Source organism: Chiloscyllium punctatum, chromosome 40 (genome assembly GCF_047496795.1).
Source record: "Chiloscyllium punctatum isolate Juve2018m chromosome 40, sChiPun1.3, whole genome shotgun sequence".
Classification (NCBI taxonomy): domain Eukaryota; kingdom Metazoa; phylum Chordata; class Chondrichthyes; order Orectolobiformes; family Hemiscylliidae; genus Chiloscyllium; species Chiloscyllium punctatum.
In genome coordinates this window covers 22,098,733-22,124,578 of record NC_092778.1, presented here as the reverse complement: position 1 = coordinate 22,124,578, position 25,846 = coordinate 22,098,733, and the positions used below count along the sequence as shown (strand labels likewise).

The following is a 25,846-nucleotide window of genomic DNA, read 5'->3' as shown; positions in this document are numbered from 1 at the left end:
TAGGAATGAGGTTCCACACTCGTAAATGATCATTTTCAGTGCTTGAGAGATTATTTGACACAGATTACAAGTTACTATGTCATTAACCTGCAATGGAATACGCACATTCTAACTTTGTCTGGTGTAATAAATGTATAGATGCAAGTGAGGTAAATCAATCTTATATTACTTAGTGTATTTGAAATGGTGAATTAATGGCAGAGCTGTCATTATTATTCAGTGTCTGGAGGAGTCCAGCACTTCCTCAATCACCTGAAAACAACAAATGGTGCAGGTCTCAGTGGGTAAGACAGCATCTGTGGAGAGAGCAGGCTTACGTTTAGGTAACTCTTCATAGAGCTGAAGCGAAGCGTGGAGGGGTCAGCATTTACGTTGTAGTTTGGGATGGATGGGGTGGGGTCTAGAGTGCTGCAACACCCCACCACATCCACAATCCAGCCTCTCCTCCCACTGTAGCATAAAAGCTGCCCCCCCCACCCCACACTTCACTTCAGCTCTGGTGAAGAGTCGTCTAGACTCCAAATGTTAGCTTGCTCTCTCTCCATGGATGCTGCCTGACCTGCTGTGACTTCCAGCATTTGTTATTTTCAGTAGAGATCCCAGCATCTGCAGTAACTTACTCCTTCCTCAATTACTTGTTTAGGTGCGTATGTGATTGGATGGATGTTGTGGTGTGATTTCCACCTTGAGTTCACTTCATTGATATTCCTATTGTAAAGTCTAGCCCATTATACTGATAGATATAAGGAATAGGAGATCCCACTATGCCAACTTAGTTCAATATGATACTTACCACCAGGGTGATCAATTGGGGAATCAAGGATTTCAGGGAAATGCAGGCGTGTGGATGTGAGGAGTGTCAGATCAGCCATGATTACACGGAGTGGGGGAGCACGCTAAAGGGCCTGAACAGCTACTCCTATTCCTATTTCTCAAGAGTCTTATCCTAAAGTAATTCTTGCACCAACTTCTTTATCGGGCTCCAAGACCTGTACATTCCAATTTGATTTCTCACAACAGGAGCCCAAATGGTTAGTGAGAAGTTCAGTGCATTTCTACTGATATAGAATTAACCAGTCCTCGAGTCCTATAATTCAGCTTAACGTTTCGAAAATACAGGTAGCTCTCCTATAACATGGTAGTTGCGTTCCCGTGTGATACTGTGTTATAGAAAGTCGGGCAACATAAATAATGGGGCTTATGGGAAAAACAGGGATGGGGGCAAACCACCAAAAATATTAGTAAAGATCAAAAGAAAATTAGTTAGCTAAACACAAATGATAGTACAATTTAAGTAAATCATTAAAATATATGATTTAATGAAATAACACAGTAAGTTAACACTTTAACACTAAAATCACTGACTACAGCACTGTACCTTTCAAAAAGCTGTTCACCAGAAAGCGCGTGAACTGACTGACCACGTGATGCCAACACGGAATTCCAGTCCTTCTCAAGATTCTTCCCTGGTTTGAAATAAAGTTTCTTCTAAACATAAACTACAACTCCCAGTTTCAAGCTAAGTTTCAAGGCTTGCAGAGCTGATTGCATTCCTGGTTTAGCTGAACACTGAATTTCCATTTTGCAGCCAGAGGATCTTGAGGCTGGGTTTTGCCGTTCAGCTAGTGCCAGGGATGAAATCATGCAGCAGTGATCAGGAGTTCACTTTATATTAAAAAAAATTCATAATTCGCCAATTGTGTTTAATAAACGCATGTTATAGGAGAACTATCTTGTATGGTGAAATGGTGACACAATGGTAATTTCACTGGCTTATTAACCCAGGTGCCCTGGCTGATGTTTTGTGGATATGAATTTACTGTTCCAGTTGGTGGAAGTTAATTAAATCAATTAAGTGATAATGTTGATCAATCAATTGAATTCTCCATTAAAAACATTATGGGGGTTACCATTGACCAGAAACGAAGATGGACTAAGCATATGAAAACAATGGCTACAAGAGCAGGCCAGAGGCTAGGAATCTGGTGGCAAGTAACTCACTTCCAGACTCCCCAAAGCCTGTCCACCATCTACAAGTCACAAGTCAGAAGTGTGGTGGAATACTCCTCACTTGCCTGTATGAGCACAGCTCCAACAACACTCGAGAAGCTTGACACCATCCAGGTCAAACCAGTCCACTTGATTGGCACTACATCCACAAGTATTCACTCTATCCACCACCACTCAGTAGCAGCAGCCTGATCTGCGGAAATTCACCATATAGACAGCACTTTCCAAACGAACGATCACCACCATCGAGAAGGACAAGGGCAGCAGATACACAGGAACACCAGCACTTGCAATTCCCCTCCAAGCCACTCCTCATCCTGACTTGCAAATATATCACCATTTCAGTGTCACTGGGTCAAAATCCAGAAATTCCCTCCCTAAGGGCATTGTGGGTCTGAGCACATGGGTGGCAGCTCACCACCACCTTCTGGAAGGACAGCCAGGAATAGATAATAAATGTTGGCCCAGTCGGCGATGCCCACATCCCACCAGCGAATTTTAAAAAGTGCTGGCCTTGCTATCAATGCCTAGAATCCCACAAACGAAGTACAAATAAAATGGCTCGGAAAGAAGGATCAGTACATTTACAATACAATACATGAATTGTGAAGGCAGAGTGCAGCCTTTAAAGAGAAGGGAAAGTAGACCATTACTAACCTTTAAGTAAGTGGTGCTGGGTGTGTGAATATGGATCCTTCCTTCCATTTTATTGCCTTTGTTTTTATAGTAGGTAGAGATGACCAAATTCTTCACGGATACAGCTTTTGCTGCTGTTATTTCCACACTTGCTTGGTAAGCACGAACGTGGGGTTGATTCAGTTTATGCAAAGTATGAAGGTAGAGCCAAGGTGTATCTAGCTTCAACGAACCTTATCAGAAATTAGGAAACAAAGTTTTACAAATGGCTGCTAATAACAATTCAACAGGCAGAATTTAACAAGTACAGTTTTTAACATGTTCACTTTTTCTCTGAACATTTTAAATACCACCCCAGATCTATATGCCCCAAGTCCTTTTCTGTACATCCCTCTTTCCCAGCTCCCCGTCTTGCTGCATTGTGCACATCTCTAGTTCCCAGTTATTTTGCCTCTGTTTATATGTTTCTCCTCCTGCTGGCCCACAAGTAAACCTTTCCAAGACTTTATTAAGAAACATGGACCTGTTGCCTGGAGACTGGGAGGCCATGTCTGGGCTTGGAGTTACAGTAAACACATCCCAGTGAAGTCAATACGATGCAACACTGTAGATAAAGTTAAGTCCTCACACCTCAAGGAGAGGTAAGCCTTCTTGTATGTGATTTGAGTCTGGTATAAACAGTGGATTGTGGGGATGTCAAGCGTAAACCTATCTGCATCTGACCACTTCAGCGTCTGTACTTTCACCGAATCCCTACAGTGTGGCCCGTCAATTCTGCACCAACCCTCCGAACAGCATCCACCCAATCCCTGTATCCCTGCACTAATATTGGCTAATCTACCCAGCCTGAACATCTCTGGACACTGAGGCAATTTAGTCTGGCCAATCTACCTAACCAGCACATCTTTGGATTGTGGGTGGAAACCAGAGCTAACCCATGCAGACATGGGAAGAAAGTGCAAACTCCACACCTTCAGTTGCCCAAGGGTAGAATCAAACCTGGGTCCCTGGCGCTGTGAGGGAGCAGTGCTAACCAGTGAGCCACCCTTTGCTCCCAGATGGTGAGCAACGTTCACTCTAAATTCTCGGCCCTGTTCGTGGCATGGTATGGTCCTTTTAAAATTGCTCCACGTACCCACATGCTGGGACACATTCTTGTGCATGGTCAGTTTGTCCTCTGAGTTGCAGTATGGTGATAATGAAGGCTGCAAAATAAGCTTTTTGATATTACATGCTGGTCAGCGCCTCATGTACAAGAAAATCTGTAACATTTAGGACTACACAGGATATATGGCACAAAAACAGGCCATTCAGCCCAACCAGTCCTTGTTGATGTTTACGCTACACTTGTGCCTCCTTCTGAATGGATCATTGTCACTCTCTGTCCCCTTCTCCTTCACAGCCCGTTGTCTAGTTTCCCTTTCAATATCTTTACACTACTTCTTTCAATCATTCCTTGAGGTAGTAGGTTCTAGAAAACCCAACCTTTAGGTGACAAGTTTCTCCTGAATTCCTTGTGCGATTTCTGGATTACTAATATCTAATATTGTTGATCTCTAAATTCCACAATAGGAAGTTTTCCTTTTGCATCCACTCTGTCAAAACCTTCCATAATTTTCAAGACCCCTTTTTGGTCGTCCCTTCAATCTTGTCTTCTCTAGGAAGAGGAAGTGACTCCATGCCCACACATTTCTGGTATCATCCTTACATCTTCTGTGGTTTTGACGTCTTTCACTTTTCCACAGTGCGCTCATAGAATGAATTCAAGATGGAACCGTTCCAAACTAAGTAATATTGAGAAAAGGAATGATTGCAAGTGGTTGATGAAATATTACTCTGGTGCTGTAAGTCAGATAACTTCCACAGCATTTTCCAATTTTCTTGTTACTATTCTTGTAGTAAATTCTGCTCTGGATGAAAGTGAAACAAAGCCTGTGTCTTGGACTAGCTTGAAATGAAGAGCATAATTCATAGTCTCCATTCTCGGGTTTCACCAGTGAAGGTGGGCATATTTCACCCACTTCTCCAGTTTTGTCATATTTTCCCCCTGTTAACGTCCCTTCTATGAGGCTAATAGTGGGAAATCAACCTGTTCGTAACTCCCCGTCCAAATCAGACATTATAACACCAAAGTTAAGGCACAGAATGAGAACCTTTGGCCCATTCAGTCTCTTGTAGAGAATCTGAAAACCAACATGCGTCAATATTTGCATCACTTGGACTAAAAACAAGAACTAAAATAAAACAAAATCTAAAATAAACTGAATAAAATTCTGATCATTAAGTTGAAGGACAACATGCCAATAAAATGCATTGTTGCTAGGTCTTCCTACCTTCCCATTTCTTTAGGTTAGGTTTTGATGTATCCTTCCATTGAATTCCTGCCTGGAATGGGGTCTTGTCATTGTACACCACTTTAGCATGTGTGTTGCTTTCAGTGTAGCCCTCCAGTGAATGGGAATGCTGCAGTTGGGTCTTGTAGTTTATTTGCTTCTCTGGAATTTGCAAGGTGAACTGGATAATGGTAAATTAGTTTGAAACTATTAAATTACCACTTAAAGAACTAGAGACATTGACACTTAAAAAGCAATTCATCATTCAGTAACCAGTTGAAAGGACTGACATCAATCTTAACAAACTCACTTGTTTATACAGAATTTGCTTTTAAGAGACAGATTGCCCAAAATGCAAGATCGTCAGGACACACATTGCAAGAATATCAAATTACAAAAGGTAGAACAATTTATTGGTCAGAGTATTGAGTACAGGAGCTGGGAGGTCATGTTGCGGCTGTACAGGACAGTGGTGAGGCCACTTTTGGAATAATGCCTGCAATTCTGGTCTCCTTCCTATCGAAGGATGTTGTGAAACTTGAAAGGTTTCAGAAAAAATTCACAAGGATATTGCCAGGGTTGGAGGATTTGAGCTTTACGGAGAGGTTGAATAGACTAGGGCTGTTTTCACTGGAGCGTCAGAGGCTGAGGGGTGACCTTACAGAGGTTTACAAAATCATGAGAGGCATGGATAGGGTAAATAGACAAAGTCTTTTCCCTGGGGTGGGGGAGTCCAGAAATAGAGGGCATAGGTTTAGGGTGAGAGGGGAAAGATATGAGAGAGATCTGGGGGGCAACGTTTTCGCGCAGAGGTGGTACATATATGGAATGAGCTGCCAAAGGATGTGGTGGAGGCTGGTACAATTGCAACAGTTAAAAGGCATCTGGATATGAACAGGAAGGGTTTGGAGGGATATGGGCCAAGTGCTGGCAGGTGGGACTAGTTTGGGTTGGGATATCTGGTGGCATGGACGAGTTGGACTGAAGGGTCTGTTTCCATGCTGTACATCTCCATGACTTCTATGACACTAACTATACTGCATAATAAGAGGGCCCTGACTGGTTGGTAAGCAGACTAAGATTGGTAGGGGTGTTGCCATGGGGAACAAGCAGGCAACAATAAATAGCCAAGCTTTTGGTTAAATTCAAATTAGGCAAGTTGACTCTGTTAGGTTCAGGTATTGCCATGGGTACGCATGCTGTCCCTCCAAGAGAGCTGGTGTTTCTTCTTTGTGAAGAATCTTCTCTTTTCTTATTTCTGATGATAATCTTAAATTGATGAACTCTGTCATTTACTCACCTCATCAATACTCTTCAATACAGGGACTCACAACCCTCCAACATAGAGAATTCCATGGCTTCATAACCTGGGGGGGGGGAGAAAAACGCGAACGCAATGTAGATTTTTTCCCCCAATCCCACACCTAAATCCCAGGCCCCTTATCCTGAGAGTGTGTCTTTAGGTTGTTGGATTTCCCTCGCATCAGAAACAACATCCATCCTGTCAAAGTCCTTCTGGGGCTTTTACGTCTCTCAAGATTGCCTCTCATTCTTCTAAACTCCAGAGAACATAGGTTCAAGTTACATCAGGAAAGGTAGCTAGGTGAGATTCTAATTCATTTCTCAAGTCACACGTTAATTAACTCACTTCCTGTCCATCCTCTGTAAGGCACAAATCAGGACAGTAATGGAATACTTCCCACTTGTCTGAGTCAGAGTCAATGTAGTTGCAACAACACTCAAGATACTAACTTGCAGGGCCAAGCAGCCCACTTAATTGGCACCACATCCACAAGCATCCACTGCCTCCACCACCAATGCTCAGTCGCAGCAATGTGTACCGTCTACACAATACCTTTAGAAATTAACTAACTCTCCTTTGAAATCAGTGACCTATTTTCTAGAAGGACAAGGGCACCAGATCCATGGGAACACTACCACCTGCAAATTACCCTCCAAGCCACTCACTATCCTGACTTGGAAATATATCATCGTTCCTTCAGTGTCGCTGGGTCAAAATCATGAAACTCCCTCTGAAACATGTCCCCACAGCTCAGGGACTGCAATGGTTCAAGAAGGCAGCTCCTTCTCAAGGACTGCTAGGGATGGGCTATAAATGCCAACGAAACCCATGTGCCAGGAATGGATAAGCAAAAACAAGTATTAGCCAAATTCCACTATGAATAAACAGTAAATGGAAACAAACAATCCTTCTATCTATTTGTGAATGATAACTCACTTCAGGAAGTCGAACAAGATCAGGATGTTGGGTTAAAGCATCTGGAGACTGCTGCTCCTCTCAATGGGACCAGTGAAAGAGCAAACATAAGTTGGATATTGCTAGCTACGACCTTTTTCTTTTAAGAATGTAACCAACTCTCCAAAACCCCAATTTCCAATTTGGGAAGATTGATGCCAATGGACTTACCTCCATGAAGTAGTTTGTTAGACTGAGGCTGGAGTCATTCTTGAAGAGCTGTGTGATGAAAATTTTCTTCCTGTTATTAATTTCATCCCAGTGCTTTCCATAATTGATTGCAAGCTGTGTGTGCGTCCGTGACTCACTTTCCTCATGTTGCAGATGAAGCTGTCAGGATGCACAGATATTCACAATTGAGTACAAAACAGCTGAGGAGCTCTTGTGGAGTAGTGGGTCCTTTCCCTGCCTCTGAGCCATCACCTCTGGGGTTCCAGACCCACTCCAAGACTTGACAGCCATGGAAGGTGTGTTTGTAATGGGGCGAAACAGGTTTCATAGAACCACAAATCCTTCCAACGCACACCAATGGGGGTCAGCAAGTGCAGGAGAGATTCCTGGTTAGCTGTGTGATAGAGAGAATATTGGAGGTTCTACCATCACTGCTCGCAGTTCCAGGCCACAATGTGGATGAGGAGGTGAACTAAGACTCCAATTGATCATTAACTACTCATTGCCATGAGACATCTAAGTGACATTCAACCCAGAAAATGACCATTCAGCCCAAGAAACCCATGTCACCATTTACATTCTACTCCAGTCACCTCCCAGGTCTTTCTTATCTAACTCTAGCAGTGTAAGCCTCTATTTTCTTTTACCTTGTATCCTTATTTAGCCTCCTTTTTATGCATCTGCGTTGTTCAACAATAACTTTTATTTATAAAGCACTTTTAAGGTAATAAAATGTTTCAAGGTACATCACAGGAGCATTATTAAATAATGATGATACTGAGTATTTTGAGGGGGTATTGGGTCAGATGACTGAAATCTTGGTTAAAGAGGTACGTTTTAAGGAGTCTTTAAGGAGGCGGAGAGATTTAGGGCGAGAATTCCAGAGCTTAGGCACCCAGACAACTGAGGAAATGGCCACCAAAGATGGAACGATTATGATTTGCAAATTGGAGGAGCACAAATATCTCGGAGGGTTGTCGGGCTGGGGAGATTACAAGAGATAACATGGAAACACCAAAATTAGGCGGAGTTAGCCAATCAGCCCCTCGAGCCTGCTCCACCATTCAATGTGATCATGGTCGTTCCCACTTTCACCCCATACTCTCAGATCCCTTTAACCTTAAGAATTGTATCTAACTCCTGCTTGAAAGCATTCAATGTTTTATCCTCGAACACTTTCTATGGCAAAGAATTCCACAGGCTCCCCTCTCTGGGTGAATTTGTCTCTCCAAATCTCAGTCCTAAATGGCCTAATCCGTTTCCTTAGTCTGTGACCCCTGGTTCCAGACTGCCCAGTCTTTAGGAACAGCCTTCCAGTGTTTACCCTGTCCAGTCCTTTTGGAATTTTATCAATTTATAGATAGAGTAGACAGTCAGAAACTTTTTCCCCGGGTACAACAGAGTGTTACAAGGGGACATAAATTTAAGGTGAAGGGTGGAAGGTATAGGGGAGATGTCAGGGGTGGGTTCTTTACCCAGAGGGTGGTGGGGGCATGGAATGCGCTGCCCGTGGGAGTGGTAGAGTCAGAATCATTGGCGACCTTTAAGCGGCATTTGGATAGGTACATGGATGGGTGCTTAATCTAGGTTAGAAGTTCGGCACAACATCGTGGGCCGAAGGGCCTGTTCTGTGCTGTATTGTTCTATGTTCTATGCTCTATGGGGACGGGGAAGGACTTAAAAACCATGGTGAGAATTTTAAGATGGAGGCTCTGCTTGTCTGGGGGCTAAAGTGGGTGAGCAAGTTCAGGGAGTGAACGGGAGAAAGGGAGTTATTGTGACAGAATATGGGAAACCAGCCTGGGTTGGATTGGAATAGTTGCAAATTGCGAGTGTAAAAATATCTCTCAAAAGTGGCATCCAGAAAAGAAAAATGTCACTAATTTGGACATTTGCTTGGAGCTGTGAAGGTACAGAGATCTTTCCAAAGTGGAGGGCAGCAGAAAGTGGGGATCAACCTGGGCATACCTGAATGATAGATGGCACAGATTGGGTTGCGGTCATGCTACAGTGGGTGTGTGAGGATGGTACACGACAGATAAACAGAGCATGACAACAGCTGATCTGCCAGCAGCAGGAGGAGCAGCAGCAGTCAAGCCTAGAAAAACGAAAGTCACCCCAAATTATTCCCGGTGGTAGCGAACTCAACATTCTCACCCCTTTCTGGGTAAAGACACGTTTTTCTTGATCCCTTAGCTGAATTTCCACAAGACAGGAAACCATCAGCTTTTTCATCAAAGCTTTCCTCAGTTTTAATGGCATCCATTTAGAATCATACAGCATGGAAACACCCTCGGTCCAGCCAGACCATGCCGACCATAATCCCAAGCTAAACTAGTCCCACCTGCCTGCACTTGGCCCTTATCTCTCCAAACATTTCTTATTCATGTACTTATCCAAATGCCTTTTAAATGTTGTAACTGCACCCGTATCCACCACTTCCTCTGGGAGTTCATTCCACACAAGAACCACTCTGTAAAAAAAAACACTCCTGTCCGTTTTAAATCTTTCTCCTCTCACCTTAAAAATATGCCCCCTAATCTTGAAATCCATCATCCTAGAGAAGACACCTGCCACTCACCTTATCTATACCCTTCATGGTTTTAGAAAAGGTTATATAAAGTCACCTCTCAACCTCCTACACTTCAGGGAAAAAAGTCACCCCCTAAGTTTGTTCATTCTTTATTGCATCTGAAAGCTGTGTAAATGCTACTTTCCCATTCCACTCTCAACTATACCTGATATATGTCTATGTCAGAGATATCCTACTGGCATTTCCCACTCAAATAAATTTCAGTCTTTCATTGCAGGATTACGTTCACTGATAGTGCACAGCAGAATAATTTCCCATTCAAAATATTTATGGTTTTAATAACTTCTTGGGGCTTGTATCCAAATCTCCACAGCACTGCTGGTATATAGCAATGTATATCGCAATATAGTAAGTCAAAAACTACACAGCTAGAGTTTAACATCGCTGAATGCTCAGGATGCAGTGGTCATGACTCTGGCCTAGTAATCCTGAGTCTCAGACTAACGTTCTGGGGACATAAGTTCAACTCCCACTATGGCAGACGGTGAAATTTGAAGTCAATAAGAAACCTGGAATGAAAAGCTAACCCAATGTAGTTACTGTCGATTGTTGTAAAGACCCACCTGGTTCACTCATGCCTTTTAAAGGAAGGAAATCTGCCGTCCTTACCTGGTGTGACTCCAGACCCACATGAATTATCAACTGCTCTCTGGGCAATTAAGGATTGGCAATAAATACTGGCCCAGCCACTTCCTAATTTCTCTTAAAAGAAATCAAGCTGGAAATGTTAGGAGGAGGAAGATTGGAGGCTGACAAAGGGATATTGCAGGAAGCTCGAGGGGAGGTTAGTGTTCACCTTGGTAGGGATATTGCGGTGGCAAAAATGGCATTGAGGAGGTGACAAAGCAGATAAAGGTCAGCTCTTAGTGAAACAGGAAAATAAGCTTTTGTAAAACTTGGTTCCTCGAGTACAGGAGTTGGGACATTATGTTGATGACATTGGTGAGGCTGCTCCTGGAGTACTGTATGCAATTCTGGTCGTCCTTTTATAAGAAGGGTTTTATTTATAAGAAGGGTATTATTAAGGTGGAGGGGGTTCAGAATAGATTTACCAGAATGTTGCTGTGAATGGAGGGTTTGAGTTAGGAGAGGTTGGTTAGGCTGGGACTTTTTTCACTAGAGTGCAGGATGTTTATAAAATAGAAGTTTATAAAATCATGGTGTGCATAGATAAGGTATTTTTTTTCCGAAGGGAGGGGAATTTCAAGCCTAGAGAGCATGTTTTTAAGGTGAAGTGGAGAAAGATTTGAAAAAGACATGAGGATTTTTTTTTAAAACACAGAGTAGCTTGTATGTGGAATGACCTTCCACAGGAATTGGTGGATGCAGGTAGAGTTACAATGTTTAAAAGACATTTGGATAAGTACATGAACAGAAAATGTTTCGAGGGATATGGGCCAAGTGCAGGCAGGTGGGACTAGTTTAGTTTGGGATATCTGGTAAGCATGCACTGGTTAGACCGAAGGTTCTGTTTCTGTGCTGCATGATTTTGTAACTTCACAATTAGCCAATGAGTGGGATGGCATTGCTCAGAACTCAACAACAAACTACATTTATATAGTGCTGTAATAAAGTGTGACTGCAGTAACACTACTCTAACACTAGCTACTCAGCATAAGAAGCTGCGTCATAATCATGTCAGAGGGAATCTGAGAGAGGAAACAATAGCTCTCAGCTTGGGTTTCGTAATCCTGTGATCAACATGGATTACTTTCAAAGGATCACTGCCTCCAGCCAGATCTCTTCCTAAGAGTAAGCCATCCTAGACTGAGAACAATAGGTTGTGAGCAGCAGTGACGCCAGTCTATCAAAATTGACCCAACTTGTATGAAGGAGCCATCCCTTTAATGAGTCACAGTCATACAGCAGAGGAGCTGACCCTTCAGTCTAACCAGTCTTTGCCGACCATGTCCCCAAACTAAACAAATACCACGAAAATGCAGTACCATTTGCCTGTGTTTGGCTCATATCCCTCCAAACATTTCCTATTCATGAACTTATCCAAATGTCTCTTAAATGCTGTAACTGTACCTGCATCTATCACTTTCTCTGGCAGTTCATTCCACATACGAGCCAATCTGCGTGAAAAAAGTTGCCCCCTCATGCCCTCCTTAAATGTTTCTCCTCTCACCTTCAAAATATGGCCCCTAGTTGTAACTCCCCCACCCTAAGTAAAAGACCCTTGTCATTCATCTTACCTATACCCCTCATGATTTTATCAACCCCAACCAGGTCCCCCCTCACCCTCTTATGCTCCGGTGTAAAATGTCCCAACCTTTCCAATCTATTTTTATACTTCAAACTTTACTACCGAATCCTGACTTATTGTTAACATTAAATAACTGGGAGAAACTGAGGACTGCAAATGCTGGTCCTGCCCAAAATGTTGACTTTCTTGCTCCTCGGATGCTGTGCTTTTCCAGCGCCTTGCTTTACCAACTCCAACATTAAAATAACTGACAGAGTTTATCATGTTTACAGTTAGGTATTAGATTAAATTACCCAAAAAGCTCAATCAAGTGTCAATAAATATTTTAGTGTTTGGATAACCATGGAGCATTCAGTCCAGTATGGTGGGCAAGGGAGGCCCATTGTAATATAGCTATATGAGCCACTTGCCATATTGGACCCTTGGGCCTCAGTTTTGCTCTTTAAAGTATTTGACCAAATTTCTGGACCCATTTTTCTACAAATGTCACAAAGCTTTGGGTTAGTTGGGTTGCTGTGTTGTGTTAGTTCTAATACACTTAAGCCTGGCACTTTGCTTGCAGCTAAGTAAGAGGATATGTCACAGCACAAGGGACAATTGTGTTTTGGATGGACAAGTACCATCCACCATCTACAACTTGTGCCTGGATTGCTGATGAAATATAATGAAGAATAGTGCAGGTTACAGTTGTGTTTTATTGAAGTATATTTTCAGGTAAGGATTAATAACAGAATTACAGAGAAAGCAATCCATTGGTTTGACACTACACCCACAAACGTTCACTCCCTCCACCACAGTAGCAACACAATGCACTGAAAAAATATACCAAGGCCCTTCTGACACCAACTTCCAAACCCACGACCACTTTCATCAAGAAGGACATGGGTAGCAGATACATTGGAACCATCTGCAAGTTCCCCTCCAAGCCACTTACCAGCTGGACTCAGTAACATATTGCTATTCCTTCTGTGTCATAGGAATGTAGGAACAGGAATAGGCCATTCAGCCCATCAAGCCTGCTCTGCCACTCAATAAGATCACGGCTGATCAGTGGTCTAATTCCATATGCCTGCCTTTGGCCTATTCCTCTTGATACCCTTATTTAATTTTTAAAAAGTCTATCTCAGATTTAAATGTAATACTGATTAGCACTGATAGCTTTTTAAGGAAGAGAGTTTCAAACCTCCTCTACTCTTTGTGTGAAAGTGTTTTCTAACATCTCTCCTGATTGGCCTGGCTCCAATTCTTAGATCATGGCCCCAGGTCTAGAAATCTTCAACCAGTGAAAATAGTTTATTTCCCATCTTTCCCTGTTAATAACCTGAAGACTTTGATTGGATCATCCCTTAACCTTCTAAATTCTAAGGCCTAACTGTCTAATCTCTCCTCATAACATAACCCCTGAAATCCATCCTTGTAAACTTGCGGTGAACTCCCTCCAGGACAAAAGCGTCCTTCCTCCGATGTAGAGCCCAGATCTGCTTACATCAGTCTAAGAGGGAATTAACTAGGGTTTTGTATAACTGCAGCAGAATGTCTGTACCCTTACACTCCTTGTCCTTTAGAAATGAAGGCCATTGCTCTACTAGCTGTCTAGACTATTTTCTGCATCTGTTCACGTTATGTTAAAAAGCAATGCATTTGAATATCCAAATCTCATTGGTCACCCACTGTATTTAACTTTTTGCCTTCTAAAAAATACCTAACCTTTGTTGATTCAAAATGGATAACCACACACTTCATTATATTAAAATCCATCTGCCACAACCTTGCCCTTTCACCAAACCTATCAATGTCCTGTTCTAATGTTATGCTGCTGTCAATGCCATCCAATTTTGTGTTGTCAGCAATTTTGGACTTTTGACTTTTTATACCATTAACCAAGTTGTTGATGAATATTCCGAGCAATTGAGGCCCCAATACAGATCCCTGTAGGCCACCAGTCACATCCTGTCAATTTGAGTACTTACACATCATTCCAACAGTTTCTTGCTACTCACATCCATTTTCTATCCATGTCAGCAATTTAACCTAAATTCCATGGGCCTCCACCTTAGCAAACAGTCTCTCATGTGAGACTTTATCAAAAGCCTTCTGGAAGTCCATATAGTCATCATCCATCAACTTACCTCTGTCAACCCACTTTATAACCTCTTCAAAAAACTCTGAGATTTGTCAGGCATGACCCATCCTTCATGAATCCACACTGATCCTTCTTGCAGTTACACTATTCTTGATTATAGACTCTAACAATGTTAAGCTAACTGGACTGTGGTTCCCCTCTGTTACTCTTTCCTAAAGAGCAGAGCGACATGAACAAATTTCCCAATCCAGAGGTACAACTCCTGAATCCAGGAAATTCTGAAAGATTGATTAGGGTATCAACAATCTGCTCTCCTACCTCCTTTAACACCCGAGAATGGAAACCATCAGATCCTGGGTATTGAGCGCTCTTCACTTCCATTAATTTCTCCATGATCGATGATTTACTTCAGCTAATCTTATTTAGACCCTGTCTCTGAGCCTCTTAATTTCTTTGAGACTTCCTGCAAGCTATTCTCCTTTACTGCTGTGAATACTGAAGCAAAATAACATATCCTATTTCCCATTGGTCATCGACAATCTCTTCAGTTTTTCCCTTTCCCTTTAGGTAATTCTAAAATCTCCTCTTATTGTCTTTTATCGCCCTTGCAAGTTTCCTTTCATAATCCTTTATAGCTGATCTTGTAAACTGCTTTGTGGCCCTTTGTATTTGTCCCATTCTGTGGGATCTGCACGGTTCTTTGCATTTTATAGGTCCTTTCCTTCAATTTTATGTTATCCCTTACCTTCTTAGTTGCCCATGGCTTTTTGTGAGGTGCAGCTTTTCTTTCTTGTGGGTACAAACTGCTTTTGAATAGCATTAAACATTTCTTTGAACACCCTCCACTGTTCCTCCATTGTTTTAACAATTAGCACAGTTTCCCACTTTACTGTGGACAGACTCTGCTTCAACCCAACTAAAGCCTGTCCTACTTAAATCCAAAATTCTACTGTTTGATCTTTGCTTACCTCCTATATGATACTTGATCATATTATGATCACTATTTGACAAATGCTCACCAAACAACCAGGTCACTAATTAAATCAGGCTCATTGCTCATTACAAAATCCAATATCGCTTGCTCCCTTTCTGCATTCAAGATATATTGCCATAGGAAACGATCTCAGACACAATCTAGAAATTCACAACCTTTCTAGCTGTCTTTTCCAATCTATATGAAGATTAAAATTCCCAATTCATACTATTCAATCTTTGCAACATAATTGCCTAATTTCAGCATTTATATAATCTACCACTTTTGAGCTGTGACCAGATGGTCCATATCTGAAACCTATTGTGGTTTTACAGTTCCTCAGTTCCACACTCCACTGGATGCTTTTCCTTCATTATGCCCTCCCTCATTATACAGTGATCTGTTTCTAATCAGTAATGCTACTCCACCCCCCTGCAGATTTCTCCTCCGTCTTGTAAACCTTAGCATCGGTATATGTAGTTCCCAGTCTCCAGCATCTGTTGCTGGGTCAAAATCCTGGAACTCCCTCCGTGACAACCCTATGGGTCCACCTAATCTCCAAGGAGACTGAGGCTGTTCAAGAAGGCAACACACCACTGACCTCTCAAGGGCAACTAGGGACAGTCAAGAAATGCTGGTTCAGCCAGAGATACCAACATCCCGTTCACAAATTTAAGAAAAGGCTTTGCCAGAATTGTAAGCAGTAGACTGTCGGCCCTATTGGCTTAACATTATGACACATTTTGCAGCGTCGAAGCTGAGATTTGGGTCTCAAGCCCAAGGTCTTGCAGTTTTGTTTGGTTCTCCCAGTCCCTCATCATAGTTTCAGCAGGGGACCAGTGAATCCATTTGGGAAGTTACAATTCTGCACTCTGCTGTGACTTTAGCTTGGCTTTCATGGACAGAACATTGACCACGTGACTCGTGAGGTTTCCCTGGGTCCCTCTTGATAGAAGAGGTCAGGTCACAGGAATAGCTGATAACGCTGTGTTAAAAAACCCTAAAATGTGACAAATCCCTGTATAGTTCTGCAATTTACTGGGGCAATATAGCTCACAGCAGATCGGAAGTTTGTCTTCACCCCTTAGCCCAAATGTCTTTGCATTGCTGAAAATACAAGCTGATAGTAGACCATGTCAGAAACAGAATTTTGGAGACCAATGGGAGCAAGAGAGTATCTCTTTAACTAATGTGATGTAAGTATAGATATAAAGATATTAGTATTGTTAAATCAAGCATGGAAAGAGAAACAAAGAAAAGAAGAATATGTTAAGGAGGAGAGAAAGAGGCAAAAGAATCATAAAATCCCTACAGTGTGGAATCAGGTCATTTGGCTCAACAAGTCTCACCAAATCTTCAATGTGGATCCCACCCAGACTCCACCCGTTACACTATTCCTGTAACCCGCCATTTCCCATGGCTAACCCACCTAACCTATATATCTCTGGACACTATGGGCAATTTAGCACGGCCAATCCACCTGACCTGCACATCTCTGGATAGTGGGTGAAAACCAGAGCACCAGGTGAAAACCAGAGCACCCAGAGCACCCACGCAGACACGGGGAAACGTGCACACTCCACACAGACCTAAGACTGGAATTGAACCCAGGCCCCTGGTGGTGTGAGGCAGCAGTGCTAACCACTGAGGATAAAAATTACAACTTCAAACTTCACATTCCACAAAACTCCCATGGTACAAGAGTGAAGATTTTGGCACTTAAACTTGCTCACTTTGTAGTCCACATTAGGTTTGATTGCCAATCATTTGCAATAATGATTCGGAGATGCCGGTGTTGGACTGGGGTGTACAAAGTTAAAAATCACACAACACCAGGTTATAGTCCAACAGGTTTAATTGGAAGCACACTAGCTTTCGGAGCGACGCTCCTTCATCACCTGAAAGCTAGTGTGCTTCCAATTAAACCTGTTGGATTATAATCTGGTGTTGTGTGATTTTTAAATTTGCAATTATCACATTGTTAAAAATGGAACTTACCTCATTAATTTTGTGTCTTATGGTTAATGTGCAAATGCAACAACTTATGGGAATCACTGGGATGTTTGGAGTGAGAATGAAGGCAGGCCAGAGCAGCTCAAATCATCTCGCATTGACAATTCACAGGTCATTATTTTTAACAGCGTCATCATGTACATATCGTTATGACTTTAGAAACTTCCAGCTTGACTCAACAATGACAACTTGGCCTGATCTTAATGTGTAGAGCACGGCTGATTGTTTGGAAGTCTCTTACCCCAGGCTGCTTGTTCAGCATAGAGCCAGAGCAAAACTCCAGCAGAGAAAGTGACCAATCAGTCCATCGGGTCTGTGCTGGCTGAATAAACTGGCCACCTATTTAAATCCTACTTTCCCAACACATGGCCTGAGGCCTTGCACATTACAGTGCAGCAGATGCTGGTCCAGGTTCCTTTTAAATGAGTTGAGGGTTTCCACCTCAGCCACCAACTGGACAGGAATTCCAGCTAAAAAACTTCTCATATTGCCGCTAATCCTTCAACTGATCATCTTCAATGTGTGCTCCTGCCAACTGATCACTCCACTGGTGGGCAAGGGAAACAGGTCTTCCTTGTTCACTCTGTCCAAGCTCCTCATTATTTTGTACATCTTTATTAAGTTTCTGCTCCATTCTAAGGAAAACAGCCTGAGGGTATCCGCCAACAACAAGCGATAATCTACATTCGCCCCATGTCTGCCACCTCTCTGAAACTGAACCATAAACTGAAGATCAAGCTGCTCCTAACACAGGAACATTGCCATGAAGCTGTAAAGCTACCCTAGTACTTCTGTGCAACTCAGAGTCCCTGCTGTGTGGAAGCAGGACATTCAACCCAATGAGTCTGCACTAGCCCTCCAAAGAGCATCCCATCCCCTTCTATCCAACCCTGTATCTGCATCTACACATCCCTGGACACCATGGGCAATTTAGAATGGCCAATCCACCTAACCTCCACATCTTTGGACTGTGAAAGGAAACCAGAGTACCCGGAACAGAGATGGGGAGAGTGTGCAAACTCCACATAAGGCTGGAATCGAACCAGAGTCCCTGACACTGCGAGGCAGCAGTGCTAACCACTGAGCCACTGTGCCACCACTGTCTCACTCCTTTAACAATTTAACAGATTAATTTTCAGAGCAGACCAAGCAAGATACCTTATGGTTATAGGACATAATCTGAGTGCAGTGAAACTCATGTTGCACTTGGAGTTTGTGTGTTTCCGTAGGGCTCATCTCTCTCTTCATCTTCTGAGCCAGGTTGCACTCATGCCGAAGATTCAGGGCATCATCTTAGCAAAACAGAAAGAAGTAAACACACAACTTAGTAAAAATATTTTTAAAAATTGAGTCTTTCGCATTGCCTGCTGATATAACTCCTGAGGGGTTTCGTTTGCAAAGATGTTTAAGTTTCGCTAATACTGGCATTATCAAACTTCTGTTGGAGTTTTGCTTTTGAAAATACAAACTAACGTATGTGCAATACAAACATAAGATCAGGAGTAGGCCATTCAACCCTTTGACCCTGCTCTGCCATTCAATAAGATGATAGGCTGATCTGATAACTCCACAATCTGATTATGTGGTCAGCATGGTGGCTCAGTGTTTAGCACTGCAGTTGCACAGCACCCAGGGTCCCAGGGCAACTGGGTCTCATTCTCTCCATGTCTACATGGGTTTCCTCCTGATGCTCCAGTTTCTTCCCGCAGTCCAAAGATGTGCTGGTCAGGTGAATTGGTTGTGCTAAACTGCCCATAGTGTTAGGTGCACTAGCCAGGGGTAATTATAGGGTATGGGAATGGGTCTGGGTTGGTTACTCTTCAGAGGGTCAGTGTGGACTTATTGGGCTAAAAGTCATGTTTCCAAATCAATAGATACATTTAAGGAAATACTGAAACTCTTCAACAATTATTTCAACGTGAAAACAAATAAAATTCTTGAAACTGTAAGGATTACCGAAGAACGCAGCATCCAGGGGAATCTACAGATAACTTACTTAATGATCTCTCCAAGATTCGTGGAGGGGTATGACTATGGAGACTTAAAAATTAAGAATGCCTAAGAGACTAAATTGTTATAGGCCTTACTGAAATTCCTAAAGGGAGAAAATCAAACTTAGCACAGATCATCAAAAACCATTCAATTTTTTCTTTAAGGTGAAGAACTATAAAAGTATTAAGTCAATAAAAAGTGCAGGACAGACACCCGACACAAACCAATGCTGTGAAACAAAGAAACCTCACAGATACAAACAATGCCAAACTATTAAAACCAAATATTAACAATGGGGTCACTTTCGGAAAATGTGCTGAAGCCAAACCCAGCCACAGAAAAGCAAAAGACCAAAGAACTACCTACACAACTGAGGTAAATGATACAGAACAATCTGCAGTTGAAGGCAATGCTAAAACTTTCTTGGAGAAATAGGGAGCCCAGACCAAAGATTTTAGCAAATTGAAATTGAGGCTATGAAAAGATCAGCCATGATTTTATTGAATGGTGGAGCAGGCTCAAAGGGCAGATGGACTTCTCCTGTTCCTAGTTCTTATGTTCTTACTTTTAAAGGGGGCGGCACGGTGGCACAGTGGTTAGCACTGTTGCCTCACAGCGCCAGAGACCCGGGTTCAATTCCCACCTCAGGCGACTGACTGTATGGAGTTTGCACGTTCTCCCCGTGTCTGCGTGGGTTTCCTCCGGGTGCTCCGGTTTCCTCCCACACTCCAAAGATGTGCAGGTCAGGTGAATTGGCCATGTTGAATTGCCCGTAGTGTTAGGTAAGGGGTAGATATAGATGTAGGGGTATGGGTGGGTTACGCTTCGGCGGGGCGGTGTGGACTTGTTGGGCCGAAGGGCCTGTTTCCACACTGTAAGTAATCTAATCTAATCTAATCTCACAAATTTCAAATTAGACACTGGAGCAAGTTCCACAATATTATCACATAGTGCGCTTTCGAACGGGACTAGCTATCTATAGCTGACAGAAGTACAACTATACCATCCAGGGTATTGTAATTAATATTTAAGATGCGCTGCAAGCAACTCTCTAAATAGGGGAATGTCAAACACTAGAAAACCTTCATAACCAGGAATTCATACTCCTGAGTTGAAAATAATGTATTGACCTCAATCGCATTCACAAAGCGGAAGCTGTTAAACCACAAAAAGGAAATGAATACCTCATTGAAGTTATGTTCCATACAACTCCATGGCAACCACTAGACTACTGCTAAGAAATAAATTGTCTGCTCGAGTGGGGAAATGTTCTCCGTGAAAGAAATCTAGTTCAGAAAGAACTATGGACTCAGACCATCAGGAAGCAGGTCCCAAACAAATATCTTCTACTCAACAAACTACCAATCTTCCAAGTCTGAAGAGAACACATTCAGAGAGAACAGTGAAACTTCCAGATTTTCTGAATTTGTAAAGTCAAAGATTTGAGATAGAAGAAATTAATTTTATAACAAATGTGTAACAAAAATAGTTCTCAGTAAAATGCTTGTTGTATATTGAATATTGCTTTGAAAGGATCATACAGATTGAGTGCCATGAGCACCAGTTATTGTGACAATATCTTGAGGGTTTGGACTTGGGAGGGAGCAACTTAAGATCTTGAAGCAGTTAGAGTTAAAAACAGGTGGTCCTTAAAGTCTCTGTATTAACGTATACAATATCTTTGCAACCGGTAAGTTGTTGTAGAGATGCAATAAGTATATTCTGTTTACTATAAGAGACTGACAGGGGAGGGAATAGCCTAGCGGTATTATTGCTGGACTGTTAATTCAGAGACCCAGGCAGATGAAATTTTAATTCAATAAGTATCTAGAATTAAGAATCTCACGATGACCATGAATCCATGAAACTGCCATCTTTACGTGGTTTGGCCTACATGTGACTCCCGACTAATAGCAATGGGGTTGACTCTCAACCGCCCTCTGGGCAATTAGGGATGGGCAATAAATGCTGGCCTAGCCAGCGACACCCTCATCCAGTGAATGAATTTTTTTTAAAAAGTCTTGTTGGAATGGGAAGCGGCTCTGCTTATACATATTAAACCAAATGGGGCATTGGAAAAACGTTTCTCCAGGAAATATTGGTGGCAACACACTCAGTATGCTGCATACCCTCAGCACAATAACAACCTGTACCAGGCACGTTGCAGGCCTCAAACCTCATCTGTGCTCGGTACCTTATTTTATTCCCTAATAGGCCATCAGTAAATGACAAATTTTTACAACATTGATCATTTTTGTAGTGATTGTAAGTAAAACTAGTTTCATATCTCCAGAGTTATGAACTGAATTCAATTCCAACTGCACTCTTCCTTCCCCGCCCCCCCCAAGAACATTGGTCAGTGCCTCTGGATGGCTAATCCAATGATATTACCACCACCCAACCAGAGACTGATAGAGCCAATGTGATGAGGCCTATCCCTTTTCCCTTTGTGAGCAGGGGTGCAATGTTTGCATTTCTCCATCTTTTCTCTGGCACTACTTAAGAAGAGGTTTGGAGCGTGATAGCCAGATCTTCTTCCTCTGTTCGTCCTTACTATCCTTGGTATAACTCATCCAGATGCAAATGATCTTTCAACTTTAAGGACTGCCAACTTTTAATTATCGCGCCTTTACCTGCTAAAAATAAAAGTGGGTGCCACTGGTTGGGACACTATTGCCGATCCTTAGTTGCCCTTCAGAAGGTGAAAGTGAGTAACCTTCTTGAACAGCTGTAGTCAAGATAAAGGTGGTGTCCACCACCACTAACATTCACATTACATAGTACCTCATAGTCATATAGCAACTACACCATACACCTAACCCCACAAGATTCAATGGTGCATAACGGTGCTTAAGGACAGCACAAAAACTCAGCAATGTCACTGAGAGGGGCTAATATGTAAAAGAGTACTCTTTAAAAGTGGTACACTGATTATGAGAATCCTCAAGTCACTGCACAAAAGTGAGAATGATTCTACATGAGGGATTTAAGCTGCAAAATTGGATTAGAGGGGCTGTGGGTTGTTCGCCTTCAGAGAAAGAGCAATTTGATAGGGAGTTATGTACAAGATTAGCGTTTTATATATATAATAAAACAAGGAAATGTTCTTTCCATTAGCTCCAAAAAGGACAATGGAACAGAAGTTTAAGGTATTGGGCAAAGTTTTGACTTTAGACAGCAAGTATGTCTGGATGTCTGCTTAGTGACCATAATTAAGGCCTAGCCGCAATGTTCCACTGCTCCTCCCTCGAAAGTCAGTCAATTGACCAACACTAAGTGTCTCGGAGTTGCAGACAGAATGTGTATGGAGACATTCCCCATCGTGACTCAGCTTTTAGGAGAGGCCAACAAGAAACATGAAGAAACAGATGGTGGACGAGGACAATGTTAAAGCAGCCAAAAGCTGCCGCAATGTTTGCTACAACATCTGCTTCAAATTAGAGTGTGTTTTAAGAGAGAATAAACTAACAACAACAAGGGGCTTGGGCATCAGTTTTATTCTTCACTGGATCCCCTGATCAGGGCAACGTTAGGTTTAGTCTATCACAGGAACCGGGATTCAGTTGTTACATCTCTGTCACCTCTTGCCAGAGTACCATGCAATTTCGTTGAGGTAAGATATTCAGTCTCAACTGTGCAACAGGCAACCTGCAACAATATTAACGAGTGAGAAATTTCCAGTAATTAATGTTGGAGCATGAAACTGGGAGATGAATTTCCCTGATCTAGCTCATATTCAACTGGGTGTCACGTTGGAAGTGGATGGAGAAATTCCCGCTCCTCGGATGCTGCCTGACCTGCTGTGCTTTTCCAGCATGACTCTGATCTAAACTCTGGTTTCCAGCATCTGCAGTCCTCACTTTTGTCCAGAATTTAAGCAACTACTTAAAAGGTACTTAAAAGTTGGCAGCCCTTAAAGTAGAAAGATCATCTACATCTGGATGAGTTGCATCAAGGATATTAAGGGCGGATAGAGGAAGAGGATCTGGCTATCATGTTCTAAACCTTTTTGGAGTGGTGCCAAAGGACTGGGGCATGCTACCTCATAGCATCAGGGATCCAGGTTCAATTCCACTCTTGGGCAACCAGCTGTGTGGAGTTTGCACATTCTCCCCATGTCTGCATGGATTTCCTTCGGGTGCTCTGGTTTCCTCTCACTGTTCAAAGATGTGCAGGTTAGGTGGACTTTTTACCTGCACTAAATTGCTCTTAGTGTCCAGGGATGTGCAGACTAGGTAGATTAGTCATGGGAAAAGCAGGGTCACAGGGGGGTAGGGTTTATGGTGGTGGTGGCGGCAGCAGCGGGGTAGATCTGGATAGGAGGCTATTCAAGGGTTAGTTGGGCGGAATGGCCTGCTTCCACACTGTAGGGGCTCTATGGAGAACATAGAAACATTTCACCCCTGCTCTCAAACAGGGAAAGGGGTAACCCTGATCACACTAGCTCTATCAGCCAAAGGTGATAATGGCACTAGATTAGTAATCCAGAGGCTCGGACCTAGGTTCAGAAGGCGGGGAGGCGGGTGGACAGTTCAAATCCCACCATGGCAGCTGGTGGAACTTAATTCAGGTCATAAATCCAGGGATATGAAAATAGTTTTAGTTAAGGTAACTATGACAATGACTATTGATTGTTGTTTAAAAAACTGTCATTTAGCGATGGCCTTTAGGAAAGTGAATCCTACCAACCTGACCTGGTCTGGTTTACATGTAACTCCAGGCCCACAGCAATGCAGTTAACCCTTAACTGCTCCCTGCAATAGCCTAGCAAGCCACTCAGTTCAAGGGAACTTCAGATGAGCAACAAATGCCAGTAAAATCAACATCCCATGAATGATGGGAAAAGGAAGTCCACTTCCACAGGTGGGGCAAGTCTATAGTGACAATAATCTGGGCCAACATTAACCGTCACTTGGAAAAATATGGATTCATAACTGAAAGCCTGCGTGGATTTGATCAAGGTAAATGGAGTTTGATTAACTTGATGAATTGACAGAGAGGGTTCATGAGGCCAGTGGAGCTGAAATTTTATACATGGACATCCAAAAACCTTTTGATAAAGTGCCACATAATGGAACAATCAGCAACACTGATAACAAGAATCAGACAGTGATCCTCATTGTCTCAGGGACAAAAACAGAGAGAAGTGGTGAACAGCTGTCCATCAGATTTCAGGGAATTATCTCCAGGGAGGCCATTGCTCTTTTGATATCTGTGAAAGCTGTTAAATTGGAGATATGGTTTGAAGGTGACATCAGGCTCAGAGATGCAGTGAAAATTAAGCAGGATAAGAACAAATTTCAAAGGGATGGAAACTGGTAAATAGGTAGACACACAACAGATGAATTTGAATGGTGAGAAATACTAAATGATTTACTCTGGTAAGGTAAATAAACTCCAACATGAGACACAAAATGGGGCAATTTGATAGAAATCTTGATCAAAATTTTGGGTTTATCCCACAAGACTTTGAAGGTGACAGAATACAATGAGAAGATTGTCACTAACATAGATGGCTATAGTTTGCGAGTAGAGTAGCTTTTTATTGGTCATTTCTACCATTTATAACTGATACAGTAAAAACGAGACAGTGTTCCTCCAGGACCGAGGGTGCTACATACACAGCACAATCGTACGTGGCATAAAGTGCATAAGTAGTGCAAAACACGCAAGTTACAGTGCAATAGAAGAATGATAAATAATAGACATTTTTCAAGCAGCAATTCGAAGTTGCAAATAATCCCAAATGGGAAAGAGTCTGGTCATAGAGATGTCCAACAAGATGGCTACGGGGAAGAAACTGTTGCACAGTCTGGCCGTGAGAGACCGAATGCTCCAGTATCTTCTGCCAGACGACAGGAAGAGGAGTTTGAGTGAGGGGTGTGTGGGGTCTTCCACAATGCTCTGAGCCTTTCAGATGCAGCGTGTGGAGTAAATATCTGTAATGGAGTGAAGAGGGACCCTGATAATGTTCTCAATTGTCTTTCCTATCCGTTGCAGGGTCGTATGAGCCAAGACAGTGCAGCTTTACAATAAAACACTGCCTGGAATACCGTACTCAGTGCTAGACACCAAACTTTGGGAAGTTTGTCAAAGTCTTGGGGAAGTGACAAAGGAGTTTTACTGATCATCAATCTCTTCGGTTACATCCTCAAAAAAAAACCTTCACCCCAACAGGAACATAACACCTTGAACTTTCGTTATGTCACTTTTGAAAGCCTCCCACTTGCCAGTTGCCCTTTTATCTGCAAATAGTCTACTCTAACAACTCTTGAAAGTTTCTGTCTCATACCATCAGTATTTGCCTTATTCCAGTTAACAGCGTTAACTTTTATATGAAGCCTATCTTTTTCCATAACTATTTTAAAACTAACAAAATTATGATCACGGGTCCCAAAGTGCTCCCCTACTAATACTTGTCACTTACCCTGCCTTACTTCCTAAGAAGGTCAAGTATGTTCCTTCTCCAGGAGGTACTTTATCTACGTGCTGATAAAGAAAATTTTCTTAAACACATTGAACAAATTCCTCACCATTCACGCCCCAAACTCTATGGCAGTCCCAGTCAATGTTTGG

General features: G+C 42.4%; 1 protein-coding gene across 4 annotated transcripts in view; it reads right to left on the bottom strand.

Moving 5' to 3' along the window:
• The window catches only part of LOC140464425 (uncharacterized), a 409,548-nt gene that overhangs the window by 182,691 nt on the left and 201,011 nt on the right, over window positions 1-25,846 (bottom strand). For all 4 annotated transcript variants that reach the window (XM_072559463.1, XM_072559465.1, XM_072559466.1 and 1 more), the window contains exons 26-29: window positions 18,437-18,570; window positions 7,408-7,566; window positions 4,980-5,160; window positions 2,668-2,879 (exon numbers count right to left, since the gene is read on the bottom strand). In XM_072559463.1, coding sequence (XP_072415564.1) covers window positions 2,668-2,879; window positions 4,980-5,160; window positions 7,408-7,566; window positions 18,437-18,570 — 686 coding nt within the window. The remainder of the gene's footprint in view (window positions 1-2,667; window positions 2,880-4,979; window positions 5,161-7,407; window positions 7,567-18,436; window positions 18,571-25,846) is intronic.